At 50.2% G+C, this 14843-nt stretch overlaps 1 protein-coding gene and 1 pseudogene across 4 annotated transcripts in view; one reads left to right on the forward strand and one right to left on the reverse strand.

Annotated features, from left to right (window-relative positions):
- Positions 1-11637, reverse strand: part of LOC132807298 (zinc finger protein 239-like) — a 249287-nt gene extending 237650 nt beyond the window's left edge. For 2 of the 4 annotated variants that reach the window (XM_060821562.1, XM_060821563.1), the window contains exons 1-3: positions 11528-11637; positions 9149-10730; positions 1344-1448 (exon numbers count right to left, since the gene is read on the reverse strand). In XM_060821562.1, coding sequence (XP_060677545.1) covers positions 9713-10480 — 768 coding nt within the window. In that variant the 5' untranslated portion in view covers positions 10481-10730; positions 11528-11637 and the 3' untranslated portion in view covers positions 1344-1448; positions 9149-9712. Of the gene's footprint in view, positions 1-1170; positions 1234-1343; positions 1449-9148; positions 10731-11527 lie in introns of those variants that run through there. The other 2 variants (XM_060821561.1, XR_009641947.1) reach the window with 2 other exon arrangements.
- LOC132807304 (zinc finger protein 271-like) overlaps positions 1-14843 on the forward strand; it is a 93992-nt pseudogene that overhangs the window by 16364 nt on the left and 62785 nt on the right.

Consider the following 14843-nt stretch of genomic DNA (forward strand, 5'->3'; position numbering starts at 1 on the left):
GGTCTGGGTGATATACGCGTCGGCAGGTCGGTGTGGACTTGGGCCGAAGGGCCTGTTTCCACACTAAGTAATCTAATCTAATCTAAAAAGATTTACAAGGATGTCGCCAAGACTGGAGGATTTGAGCTATAGGGAGAGACAGAACAGGCTGGGGCTATTTTCCCTGGAGCGTCAGAGGCTGAGGGGTGACCTTATAGAGGTTTATAAAATCATGAGGGGCATGGATAGGATAGATAGACAAAGTCTTTTCTATGGGATGGGAGAGTCCAGAACTACAGGGCATAGGTTTAGGGTGAGAGGGGAAAGATATGAAAGAGACCTAAGGGGCAACCTTCTCATTTAGAGGGTGGTACGTGTATGGAATGAGCTGCCAGAGGAAGTGGTGGAGGCTGATACAATTGCAACATTTAAAAGGCAAATGGGGGGAATATGGGCCCCGTGCTGGCAGGTGGGACTAGATTGGGTTGGGATATCTGGTTGGCATATACGAGTTGTCCAGGTTCAGGTGGATTGACAGTACTGAAATACCCATAGTGCCCAGGGATGTGCAGGTTAGGTGCATTAGTCAGGGGTAAATGTTGAGCAATAGGGGTAGGGGAATTGCATGGTGGGTTACCCTTTGGAGGATCGGTGTGTAGTCTTTGGGTCGAGTGGCCAGCTTCCACACTGTGGGGAGTCTCTGAAGGGGAAGGGATTTTTGTAAACTGTGCAAGGCAACGCAGGCGTAGTGCGGGGGCCTGCTGTTGGCCTTGCCCTGCCCCTTGCACCTTGCACCTCCCCCTGTTGTTGAGCTGTCTAAAACACAGCTACTCTTTCTCTGCCCTTTTGCTGGGGGCATCTGCAGCTGTAACAATGTTGGGCCACAATAAAGGTAACCAGAACGTACTGCTGGGCTCAGGCTCTCATTGAAAGCTCCAAGCGGTTTTTGTTTTAAAGCTGCTCATTTCTTGCAGCCTCCTGCACTAAGTTTCCAAAGTCGTGTATCAGATGGAGCAGTGAATGAGTAGCTGGTTTCGTTAGAAATTATAAACTTTTCAGGAGTGCAGGCACTGCATCATTTCATCGGCAGTTTACTGGCAGCACTGGGAGGTATGGGCTGTGTTCATTAGAAAGGAGGTGGAGGTGCTGCTGTTGGACTAGGTGGGACAAGGTTGAAAAATCACAAGTGGGTTATAGTCCAACAGATTTATTTGGAAGCACTAGCTTTCGGTGCGCTGCTCCTTCATCGGGTAGCTGTGGAGCAGGATCATAAGACGCAGAGTTAAGAGCAAGGTCACAGTGTCATGCAACTGATATGATATATTGACAAATGTAGATTGATGTTAAACATTCAGCACACTTACCTTAATTGTTCACACCATTGAATAAAGGAGTTGGGACATCATGTTGAAGGTGTACAGGATGTTGGTGAAGTCACTTGTAGAGTACTGAGAAGGCTTGTGGTGGCCCTGTAATACGAAGAATACTATTACAGAGAGTTCAGTAAAGATTTACCAGGATGTTGCCAGGACTGGAGGGTTTGAGTTATAAGGAGAAGCTGAGACTGTCTTCACTGGAGCACAGGAGGTTGAGGGGTGACCTCATTGAGATTGATATGATCATGAGGGTTCTAAGTAACATGAACATCAAATAGCGAGGAGCCTGCACGGTTATGTCAAGTGAGTGGGGGAGAAATTGTGGCATTTGGACACTTTAAATCCATCAAAAACAGCATCTCCATAGAGCATACTGTGCATGTCAGGTGAGGTGCCAGAAGACTGGAGGTTGGCTAACGTGGTGCCACTGTTTAAGAAGGGTGGTAAGGACAAGCCAGGGAACTATAGATCAGTGTGCCTGACATCAGTGGTGGGCACATTGTTGGAGGGAATCCTGAGGGACAGGATTCTACCTTCATCTAGGTGGATGGGCTGGGACTTTTTCACTGGAGCATTGGAAGTGGAGATGTGACCTTATCAACGTTTATAAAATCATGAGGGGAGAGATGAGGTGAACGAAGGGTGTCCTTCCCCTAGGGTTGGGGTTTCAAAATTAGGGAGCAAATTTTGACGGTGACAGGAGAACGATTTTAAAAAGACTTGAAGGGCACAATTTTTTTTTTACACAGAGTAGTTCATGTGAGGACTGAATGTCTAGAGGAAGTGGTGGATGCAGGTACAGTAACGTCATGAATAGGAAAGGTGTGGAGGGATATGGGCCAAAACACTGCCAGGTGGGACTGGTTTAGTTTGAGAACATAGTCAGCATTGACTAGTTGTACTGAAGGGTCTGTTTCTGTGCTGTCTGACTCTGGAACTGTCTTAAAACTGGATACTGGTCTTACAACCATTTTTTTGCCTTCCCCCACAAGCATCCACATAAAAATCATGCGAACTCAGCCTTGAATATATTCAATGACCCCCTAACTGCTGGAAGACATTCCCACTTCTGAACTTAATTCCTCTTGCTAACACACCACTTGCCTTGCTCATTGCCTGCTGCACCTGTCTGACAACTGGCACAGAAGGACGCTGATGCCCCTCTGAACATCCACGCATCATTCCTGATGAAGAGCTTGTGCCTAAAACTACGACTGTCCTACTGCTCGACTCACTGTGCTTTGCCAGTTATGGTCTTCTCTACGTCAGGAAGACCAAGCGTAAACTTGGGGAATGGTTTGCCGAGCATCACAGCCAGGTCCACAGAGGCTGAGCGGACTTGCCAGTCTCCACCCATTTTAATGCCCCTTCCCACTCCCCTTCTGACAAATTGGAGGAACAAAACCTCATCTTGTCTGAGCAGTCCACAGCCCGGAGGACTCGACACTGAGTTCTCCAATTTCAAATAATCTCCCATCCCATCCCCCAACTCACTTCCCAGCCCTTTCCACTCTTCCTTGCCAACTAGATTCCTTCCTCCCATTCACCAACCAGGTTATGGGGATAATGCAGGAACAGGATACTGATTGAGGATGATCAGCCACGCTCATAATGAATGGTGGTGCTGGCTCAAAGGGCAGAAGAGCTGACTCCTGCACCTATTGTCTATTGTACCTTCTACCTGTCTCCACCTATCCTCACTTCATCACCCTGCCCCCAGCACACCCTTGTTCCACAGCTCTCCCTATACCCACCCCCAATCCTGAACAAGGGTTCCACCAGATACCTCAACTCTTCCACCTACTGATACTGCCTGGCTTGCTGCATTCTTCCAGTCTCCTGCCTGTCTATTTTGTCAATTGAGACAAAGGCTTGGACTAATTTTTCCAGAATCTGTCCCCTCACTGGATTCACTCCCATTCCTTTCAGTTGCTCCAAGTCAACAATTGAACCCCAGAATGAAACGTAAATGGAAAAGGCGGTGAGAAAAGAGAATGCTGTACACACAGATGTTGGACAGCGGAAGGAAGCTGCAGTCTGAGTGAAGCTCAATCTTCATTGAGAGAGGGGAGGGGCAGGAACTTCAGAACCTCATGGCCCAACTTCCGCGTTCACCAATAGGGGAGCTCCGAATGGCAGGAGGACAAGTCTCCTTCTGGTCCTCCAGTGAGCCTTTTTGTCCATCAAAAGTAGGTTTCGCCCCTTTTCTGCTGACAGCGAGGAACACGCCCAATGTTTTGGTGACACTGGCAAACATGTGCCCTGCTTGTTGACACCGAGGAGTGTACACAATATGCTCTGTAGCAATGCTGGTGTTATTAACAGATTTTCAGTTTCCAAATGTCTATTGGAGATCAAAAAGGGCAGAGCGATGTTTTTTCCCCCATGTGGCTCGATATTTGATTGCTTTTGCATTTGTTTGGCTGCTCAATGTTTTTAAGTCTTTTCCTCCGTGTTGGGGTGACCTTCACAACTAGAGGACATAGGTTTAGGGTGAGGCCACAAAGATATAAAAGATACTTGAAGGGCAATGTTTCCCTGCAGAGGGTGGTGTGTGTATGGAATGAGCTGCCAGAGGAAGTGGTGGAGGCCGGTATAATTACAGCCTTTAAAAAGTATCTGGATGGGTATAGGAATAGGAATGGTGTAGAGGGATATAGTGCTGGCAATGGGGACTAGATTAATGTAGGATATCTGGTTGGCGTGGACAGGTTGGACTGAGGGGATCTGTTTCCGTGCTGAAAATCTCTACGACTCTAAATAATAAAAAGTCAACTTTTCCAATGAACATCTCCATGTTAACAAGGCTTAGTGCACACCCTGCTTTACTAACCGTTCTCAACAGGTCCTGCCCCTTCAATAACTGAGGAACATATACATGCTGGTGCATAGTATCCTTCACTAGTATTTACACACTACCCTCAGCAATTGCACAAGTAACAGCAAAGGGTAAACAGCACAAGGATTAAAAAACAGTGAGGGGTAAACAGCACCAGCGCCAGTAAAAGCAGATGGAAAGTGAGTGTAAAATGTGACTATGACAGGACAGGCCCCACATTCCTTCCCCTCCGTCCCCCCCACAACCTGCCTCACCTTTCACCTCCCGGGCCCAGTACCTTCCAGGTGGCCCCATAGTTGACACAGGGGCCGCCCCACGACCAGTAGAACTCCACCACCCAGGCGGCCGACCAGTTCCCAAACAGGCCCTTAACCCCATCCGCCTCCAGAATGGTCACCGGCTCCTGCCTGCTGTACAGCCGGCCGGTGTGGCCGTGACACAGCAGCTGCACCAGGAAGGCGGCGGTGACCAGTGACGGGGGTCTGCCCCGGGCCGCACGGCGCCATTTTCCTAACGGCCGCCGCTTCCCCGCTCGAGCGACTTCTCCTCCCAACCGCCTTCGCCCCCGCGTGACGTCTGCACGGGGGGATGGGCGGGGCCGGGGGAGCCTCACCGTCACCAAGCAACAGCCACCTCGCGCTACAACTGCTCATTCACAAAAACAAACTCTCCTGTCTCGCTCTGCAGCTGCAGGGGGGACACTGCCACGTTTCGAGGAGCCCTGTCTACATTGGGAAAGCTCACGGCTCCATTTAAACAGATATTCCGACATCTAATACAACTATGTTAACTTTCAACTGCGTTCAGGGAACATGTATTTTGCTCTGAGTAAGTCTATTGAGTTTAACTGCAGCATGGCTGTAGTTTTAAACTTGTTTGCTTTCCTGAACAGCTAGGTTTAAATGTTTTATTCGTTAGAAGAACCAAAATTAGTGATAGTTCACATATCCACCCTGAAATGGGGTGGGTAACTGGATTGAGTGGGTAGGCGCCATACTAAGTTTAACTTTGGGGACAGCCTTTGAGCTGCATTTGAACAAACTGCTTACATGTTGCACTTATCGACTGCTAAATATCGGCTCTTGTTATCTTAACACTTAGCCTTCTGATTGGACATTGCAAAGGTTCACCTCCCGCCCACACCCCGCCAGCACCCTTCCCAAGGGTCAGACCCTCCCTCTCTCCAGGCACACAGTCTGAATAATTGACGAAGCAAAATTCACTGTCAAATCCCATCAACATGGAAGATCCCAGCCCACCCTACCTCCCACTCTGTACCCAACCCATCCAAAAACCACAAAACATCATCTCATCTTTAAAAAACAAAAGAAAAACTGGACCGCATCAAAACGTTCAACAACGGTCAACGCTCTGACTGTTACACACTTTACGGAGCTACATTTCAACTTGAGTTCGTTTGCACTCCCTCGTGAGAGTTCACATTAAAAACTCATTGTACCAAATCAACAGCATGCCACAGCTCTCTGGAATTCAGCGGAATTCTTCCTGGTATCCCTCATGTTTTCCGGTTTTTTTGAGAAAGGAGACCCTCCCGTTAGCTTCGCCTTCAGATCTCCTTGGCTACGCCCAAAGTTTCGGCTGATCAGTTCAAGCACAGGGTCGCAGCCTTTTCTTGCTAAGCTCAGCTGGCTTAAACGTTAGCAACGCCTCTGGTTCCCGTTGGGATTTACGCTCCCGAGCGCAGACCTGGCCCGAAGCCTGTAGTCCCACAGGTCCTGCTGACTGCAAACTGCCCTTCTGTCAGCAAAAATACAAACACGACGGGGACAGTGTTCATTTCGCTATTCTCAATGTCAACTCTGACCCCACGAAAGGTTCTCTTTTCAGGGGCGGGCATGTCAATTGCCTACTTGGGGTTTGGTGAAATGTCTCAACAAGTGTTTCCGTTTGTCTATATTTACAAGAATTCTAACCCCAACTAGACATTTACATGTAAAATCTAAGAATTATACAACGTGACACATGAAAGCATGATGAGGAGCATCTCCTGTGTCCTCTCTCAGCTCAGAGAAGACTTAGACTTAGACTTACAGTGTGGAAACAGGCCCTTCGGCCCAACAAGTCCACACCGACCCGCCGAAGCGAAACCCACCCATACCCCTACATTACCCCTTACCTAACACTACGGGCAATTTAGCATGGCCAATTCACCTGACCCGCACATCTTTGGACTGTGGGAGGAAACCGGAGCACCCGGAGGAAACCCACGCAGACACGGGGAGAACGTGCAAACTCCACACAGTCAGTCGCCTGAGTCGGGAATTGAACCCGGGTCTTCAGGCGCTGTGAGGCAGCAGTGCTAACCACTGTGCCACCGTACTTAAACCCCGCTCCCCCCGTAACATTCCTCCAGGTGACAAAAGGATCTTAACGCAGGCGGATTATAAGGGGTTGCTCAGTGGGCACAGCGCCAAGGGACCCGGGTTCAATTCCAGCCTCAGGGGCGACTGTCCCTATGGAGTTTGCACGTTTCCAGCATGCGTCTGCGAGGGTTTTCTCCGGGTGCACCGGCTTCCTCCCACAATCCAAAGATGCGTAGGTGAGGGTGGATTGGCTATGCTAAATTACCCATAGTGCTCAGAGATGTGTAGGTTAGGGTGGATTGGTCAGGCTAAATTACCCATAGTACCTAGGGATGTGTACGTGAGGGTGGATTGGCTATGCTAAATTACCCATAGTACTGTAAGGCCGGAATCTGTCCTTGCATGTTCGTTTTAGGAGGAGAGACAACAGACGCTCAATTGTTTGGCACAAGCAGGCTTTAGTGCAGAATCGTAGCTGATACAGTGAATCACCATGCATTCACTGGAGAAGGCGCGTTCTGCCTTCCCCTCCCAAATCTGCTCCTGATATACTCTTTGCTAAGCAGAGCTTCGCGGAGCTACTAAGCATTGCCTTATTAGGACATTTCGCGTTTGCGAGGTGTTTCCTGTTGGGCTCATTTGGGCGTTGGCAGCTGAGCTGGCCACGTAAGCAACAGTTTCGATTCCCCAAACAGCAGCTATAGCTCCACCCTCCCTTGACCTATTTTATCCTAACAGTACCCAGGGATGTGTAGGATTGGGTAATTTAGCATGGCCAATCGACCCTAACCTACACATCCCTGGGTACTATGCGTAATTTAGCATGGCCAATCCACCCTTAGTGTAGGATTGGCCAGGCTAAATTGTCCTATAGTATCCAGGGATGTGCAGGTTTGGGTGGAGTGGCCGTGCTAAATTACATAGTGTTTGGGGATGTGCAGGTTAGGGGGCATTGGCCATGCTAAATTACCCATAGTGCCTAGGGCTGTGCAGGTTAGGGTGCATTGGCTGTGCTAAATTACCCATAGTGCCCAGGGATGTGTAGGCTAGGTGGGTTAGCCAATGGGAATTGCAGGGTTATGGGCAGAGGTCTGGGTGAGGGAGGGTTGGTGTGAATTGGATGGGCTGAAGGGCCTGCTCCTACACTGCAGGGGTTCTAAGCGTGAGATGAGGTGCTTGACGGAAACGATGGGGAAGAGGCAGTGAAAACACAACGAGACCGTTTGAAAGTGGGAGCATGACAGGAGGGGGTGGGTAAATGGGATGTGGTGAGGGAGGGGGCTTAGGAGAGAAAGAGACACAGAAAGAGAGGGTCACACACAGATACAACTGGTGAAAGTGGGGAAGATTGTGATAGGTTCAGATAAGGTGGAGGAAGAAAAGCTGTTCCCTATTCACTGATAGTGACAAGGTCAGGGGCGGCCTGAAGTTCAGGGGTTTGAGCAGGAGAGAGAGGGGGAAAACAGAGGAAAAACAGGTTTACCCAGCAAGCAGCAATATGCTGGAATCCGCTGTCACCTCAGAGAGACAGACAGACGCAGAGGCAGAGAGGTAATCAGATGAATGGCCTCCCTGTGCTGTGAGATCCAAAAGGAGCACGTGAGCAGCTGCCCCAGTGTCTGGCGGTCTGAGGCATCTCCCCCTCGCCCCATTACCGGTACCGCTCTCCCGTCCCATTGGCACCCTCCCGGTGAACGGCCCACTCTCCAACTGCACTCAAGCTGCCCCTTCCCCCGGGGGCTGGAAGAGGACGGAACAGCCCGTTCCGGAGCGGGGCTCGGGAACGCTGCCCATGTCCGCGAGGTCCTTTCCGAGAAAGGAAACAAAAAGGACAACAGACAGGGGACCACCCGCATCAACGGGAATGACAACATTTCACCCTCAGACAAGGCTTTGTCAAGAGACGTACAGCACGGAAACAGACCCTTCGGTCTAACCCGTCCATACCGACCAAATATCCCAACCCAAACAAGTCCCACCTGCCAGCACCCGGCCCATATCCCTCCAAACCCTTCCTATTCATATACCCATCCAAATGCCTCTTAAATGTTGCAATTGTACCAGCCTCCACCACTTCCTCTGGCAGCTCATTCCATACACACACCACCTTCTGTATGAAAACGTTGCCCTGTAGGTCTCTTTTATATCTTCCCCTCTCACCCTAAACCTATGCCCTCTAGTTCTGGATTCCCCAACCCCAGGGAAAAGACTTTGCCTATTTATCCTATCCATGCCCCTCATAATTTTGTAAACCTCGATAAGGTCATCCCTCAGCCTCCGACGCTCCAGGGGAAACAGCCCCAGCCTGTTCAGCCTCTCCCTGTAGCTCAGATCCTCCAACCCTGGCAACATCCTTGTAAATCTTTTCTGAACCCTTCCAAGTTTCGCAACAGCGGGGAGACCCAGAAATGGAAAAGACTGAAGGGAGAAGTCAGCGGTAAATCTTTTGAAGAGGTTACAAAGGAGAGACCTCTGTCTGCAGCGGGAATGACCCCCACAGTAGCAGGTCGAGGTGGACGGCGTTTAAGGAGAAGCTGGATACAGACGTCAGGGAGAAAGGAACTGAAGGGAATGCTGCTGTAAGGGAAATCAAATGTGAGCGAGTGAAGGGGAGGTGCGTAGAGGCTCACATGGGTCAGAAATACTGAGAGAGACCAGTTGAGCTGAAGGATCTGACTGGAGACTCAATGGGACAGAGAGTGAAATCTTGGATCCACCTGCAAGAGAAGGAGAAACACGTGATTTACCTCCCAGGATTAAGCAAGTCCCGCAGATTCTGCAGATCACTTTATTGGTCACAGCACTGAGTATAGGGGTTGGGGTCTGGACAGGACGTTGGTTAGGCCACTTTTGGAATACACAGGAACCTCGATTATCCAAAGGACACATGCAGGGTGTATTTCAGTCGCTTGACGATTAGATCCCTTCCAGTGTGGAAACAGGCCCAACCAGTCCACACTGACCCTCTGAAGAGTAACCCACCCAGACCCATTTCCCTCTGACTAATGTAACTAACACTACGGGCAATTTAGCATGGCCAATTCACCCTGACCTGCACATCTTTGGACTGTGGGACGGAACCGGAGCACGAGGAGGAAACCCACGCAGACGCGGGGAGAATGTGCAAACTCCACACAGTCTGTCGCCTGAGGCAGGAATGAAACCCGGGTCCCTGGTACTGTGAGGTAGCAGCGCTAACCACTGAGCCACCGTGCTGGTTCATCTAATTCTGGATAATTGAAGTTCCTCTGTATTATGTGCACTTCTGGTCTATCGGAAGGATGTTCCCCCGTGTGGACCCGCTGGTGGATCTGGAGGCCGGATGAGTGGGGGAAGCCCTTGCCACAGATGGAGCAGGTGAAGGCACCCTCGCCGGTGTGCACCTGCTGGTGCCGCAGCAGGCTGGACGAGTGAGAGAAGCCCTTGCCGCAGACGGAGCAGATGAAGGACCGCTCCGCGGTGTGGACCTGCTGGTGCCGCAGCAGGCTGGACGAGTGAGAGAAGCTCTTGCCACAGACGGAGCAGCTGAACGGCCTCTCCCCGGTGTGGACCCGCTGGTGGGTCAGCAGGTGCGACGAGCGGGTGAAGCCCTTGCCGCAGACGGTGCAGGTGAAGGGCCGCTCCCCGGTGTGGACCTGCTGGTGCTTGAGCAGGCTGGACGAGTGAGGGAAGCCCTTGCTGCACACCAAGCAGGTGAAGGGCCGCTCCCCGGTATGGACCCGCTGGTGCTTGAGCAGGCTGGACGATTCGCTGAAGTCCTTCCCGCACTCAGAGCAAGCGAACGGCCGCTCCCCGGTGTGGACCCGCTGGTGGGACAGCAGGTGGGGCGACTGGGTGAAGCCCTTGCCGCAGACGGAGCAGGTGAAGGGCCGCTCCCCGGTGTGGACACGGTGGTGGATCTCCAGCATGGAGGGATAGCGGAATCCTTTCCCGCAATCCCCACACTTCCACGGTTTCTCCATGGCGCGCGGAATGCCTCCTGAGACTTCCTTTCCCCACAGTGGGCAAACTGGCTCAGGCACGTGCCCCTGTGGTTCAGGTAAAGATGATACTTTAAGAGCCTACTGAAGCAGACAAAAACGTTCAAAGAATTTTCCCCTTCTGGACTGAAAGAGGGACGTCTCTCCTGTCCCACGAATCAAGGGGCTCTGTCAGACCTTCACATGGTACTCATTTGGGGAGCTCTACCTGCAAAGCTGCTCTTCTCATATCCTGTGAAAAGGGGATTACAAAAGTCATTGCTGCCTGCACATGACAGGAATTCAGAACAGATCATTCTAGTTTCTGTAGAACTTCCCTAAAACAACCAAGTTACAATATGCAGATGCCAGTGTTGGGCTGGGGTGTACAAAGGTAAAAAAAATCACACATCACCAGGTTGTAGTCCATTAGATTTGTTTAGAAGTTCAAGCTTTCAGAGCTCTGCACCTTCATCAGGTAGCTAGTAAAACCTCCAGGCGAAAAAGACAGCAGATGCTGGAGATCAGTGTGGTGCTGGAAAAGCACCGCAGGTCAGGCAGCATCCGAGGAGCAGGGAAAAAATAAAAAAATCGACATTTCGGGCAAAAGCCCTTCATCAGGAATGAGGAAAGAATGAGGACACTTTCCTCATTCCTGAAGACGAGCTCATGCCCGAAACCTCGATTCTCCTGTTCCTTGGATGCTGCCTGACCTGCTGAGCTTTTCCAGCAACACATTTCCAGCTCTGATCTCCAGCATCTGCAGACCTCATTTTCTCCTATAACCTAGAGTTGTGATTTTTAACTTTAAAAAGTGTTGCAAATCTCCACCCCACACACACACAGACACACACACTTTTCTTCAATTCTCACTCTGCTGTTTCTGATATTACCCATCCCCCAGTATTGTCCAGAAAGGGACTTATTACCTAAAAAAGCTGTAAAACTCCATCCCACACACTCTTTAACTCTTGCTGTACCTAATATTCCACCTCCCTCCCCATGCTCCAGCAGGGTCTGACTGATGCTCATTGACTGAGCCACACTCACCTCTTCCTGGACACAGGGACCCTCCAGACCAACACAACATCAGCTCCCCATAACCCCCCCGCAACGGCGCATGTGCAGGAGCATCCGGTCACGTGAATCGAGGGACCGCCGTCGTCACAAAGACCGCGCGTTCATTGGACGAAGTGCCCGTCCGTGCGGCGGCGCTGGTCTTTGTGACGCCCACGTGACCTCTCTCCTCCACCAACCCCCACGCGCCCCTCCCTTCACCTCGACACGGGGAGGCATGACCAATGGGGAGCTTTGGAGGACCGGAAGGAAGGCTGGTCCTCCTACCAATCAGAGCATCCCCTCATTGTCTGAATGCGGAAGTTGTAGCATGAGCTCCTGCTGCTCTCTCTCTCTCTGAATGAAGATTGAGTGTTACCCCAGACTGCACCAACCTCTGTGAGTACAGCACCCTCTCTTCTCACCCCTCCTATTCCATTTCTTTTCTCATTTTGGGATTAAACTGTTGGTTTGTAGGAAGTGAAGTGAAAGGAGGTGAACTCAGGAAAGGTGCATATGCTGGATGCATTGGTCTAGATCGCTGTCTCTGTCCCTCTGTGTCTGTTTGTCTTTGCTCCTCTGTGTCTGTGTCTCTCTCTCTCTCTGTCTCTGTCTCTCTCGTGTCCTTCATCAGGAATTGCGGAGGGGGAGGGGTGGAAAGGGTGCGGAGAGATAAATAGGAAGGTGGGAGTGGGGCTGGGGGTAAGGTAGATGCAGGTTGGGTGGGAGGTGATGGCAACAGGGTGGAGCAGATTGGTGGGAAGGAAGATGGACAGGTGGGACAGTTCAAGAGGGTGGTGCTGAGTTGGAGGGTTGGAGCTGGGGTGGGAGGGGGAGGGAATGTGAGGAAACTGGTGATATCGATGTTGATGCCATGTGGTTTCAGGGTCCTAGGCCACCTGATACCTGGAGGAAGAATGCCTCTGCATTGGGACCCTCCAACCATACAGGATCAATATTGATTTCACCAGTTTCCTCATTCCTCCCGGCCCCTGCCCAATCCCAGATACAACCCTCGAACTTGGGACTGCTCTTTTGAACTATCCCACCTGTCCATCTGCCTTCCCATCTATCTGCTCCACCCTCCTCTCTGACCTGTCACCTTCTTCCCCCGCTTTCATCTACCCATAGCATTCTCAGCTCCCTTCCCCCAGTCCCACCTCCCTCCCATTTATCTCTCAGTCCCTTTGGGCCCACCCCACATTCCTAATCAAGGGGTTATGCCAAAAACATCAAACCTCCTGCTCCTCAAATGCTGGCTGACCTGCTGTACTCTTGCAGCACCAGACATTTTGGTGCTTATTTGTCTGGATGTTCTGATGTGACCCATTCGCAGATGTGAAGTCACATTCGAGAAAAACTCCTCCATGGAATGTGGGCTTTCTTTTTGGCAAGGCCAACAATGTTTTTGTCACTAACTGCCCTTCAGACAAGAGGATTGCCAGACTTTAGGGGGCATTTTAAAAGTCAAGCACGTGAGCCGTCATATGCAGGCAGCACCAAGTTAACGCTGACGGATTTCCTTCCCTGAAGAGCGTTATTGAATCAAATGGGTTTTCAGAAAAGTTTCATTCTCTCAATGACTGAGACTAGTTTTCAATTCAGATTTTTAAAAAAATTTAAATTTAATTTCCCCAATGTTTGTTTTTACTGGTATTTGAACCCATGAGCCCAGATTATTTGCCTGGTGCCTCTGGATTGCTGGTCCAGTGTTGTTGTAACATCACTGACTCGCCTGGACAGCATTGAGAGTCATACAGATGTATAGTACACAAAGAGACCCTATGTGCAACTGGTGCATGCCGAGCACATAGCCAAAATTGATCTAGTCCGATGTGCCAGCACGTCCCTCCAAACCCTTCCCATTCATATTCCCATCCAGATGCCTTTTAAATGTTGCAATTGTCCCAGCCTCCACCACTTCCTCTGGCAGCTCATTCCATACACGCACCACCCTCTGACTGACAAAGTTGCCCCTTAGGTCCTTTTTATGTCTTTTCCCCTCTCACCTCTAGTTCTGGACTCTCCCGCCCCAGGGAAAAGACCTTGTCTATTCACCCTATCCATGCCCCTCATCATTTTATAAACCTCAATAAGGTCACCCCTCAGCCTCCGATGCTCCAGGGAAAACAGCCCCAGCTTATTTAGCCACTCCCTATAGCTCAAACCCTGGCAACATCTTTGTAAACATTTTCTGAACCCTTTCAAGTTTCGTTTAACTGCACAGTAAAAATCATACTGGACTTGGATATATCTCGTGTTACTCTGCAATATGTATTTATTTATGGTTGTATAAATTTGATTTATAATTTATTTCTAGTTATATCATAGAGTGTTGTAGCCATGTTATGTGTTCAAAGTTTGGGAGAAGATAGTAGTGTTATGGATGCGGATCATTAGCTGTTTTCCTGTTTGTCCTATGTAGTGTTTTGTGCAGTCCTTATTGTGTACAAAATCCCATGCAAGGACTGCACAAAACACTACATAGGACAAACAGGAAGACAGCTAACGATCCGCATCCATGAATACCAACTAGCCACGAAACGACAGGACCAGCTATCCTTGGTAGCCATACACGCAGATGACAAATCAACATGAATTCGACTGGGACAACACTAGTATTATAGGACAAGCCAAACCGAGAACAGCCAGGGAATTCCTAGAGGCATGGCACTCATCCACAGATTCAATCAATAAGCACATCGACCAGACCCAATATACCGACCACTGCAGCGGACAGCTGGAACTGACAACCGGAAGTGGGCAGAGACAAACCACTATAAATGCCGGAGGAAAGATCACAGAAGCGCTTCACAGGAGGCTCCCAAGCACTGAGGATGTCACCTAGACAGGGGACGAAACGTCTGCAATACAAACTCCCAGTTCGGCGAACAGAACCACAACATGTCATGTATTTCCAGTCATACCCGTTACAGGACAGGAGAATACTGGGCTCAATGCTGACTCTGTAGATGAATCTAGTCAGACTCATTCCTCTCTATATCCAGAGAGTCCTGTAAGTGTATTCCGCTATAGGGTCCCTCCAGTCTCACTTGGGTATTGAGTGACTCCACTACAGTCATCCTCAGAGCGAGCATGTTCTAGGTCTTGTTACCAAAGCAAAGTTCTTGCTCTGATTCTCTTTCTCCACCCCCCCACATCTTGGTCTGTCAATATGGTAGAAAGAGAGGCGGGGGGGGGCAGATAACTAGGTTAGCAAACTGCATGAGGGTGGCATGGTGGCTCAGTAGGTAGCACCGATGCCTCAGTGCCAGGGACCTGGGTTCAATTCCAGCCTCGGGCGACTCTC

Source organism: Hemiscyllium ocellatum, assembly GCF_020745735.1.
Source record: "Hemiscyllium ocellatum isolate sHemOce1 chromosome 27 unlocalized genomic scaffold, sHemOce1.pat.X.cur. SUPER_27_unloc_13, whole genome shotgun sequence".
Lineage (NCBI taxonomy): Eukaryota > Metazoa > Chordata > Chondrichthyes > Orectolobiformes > Hemiscylliidae > Hemiscyllium > Hemiscyllium ocellatum.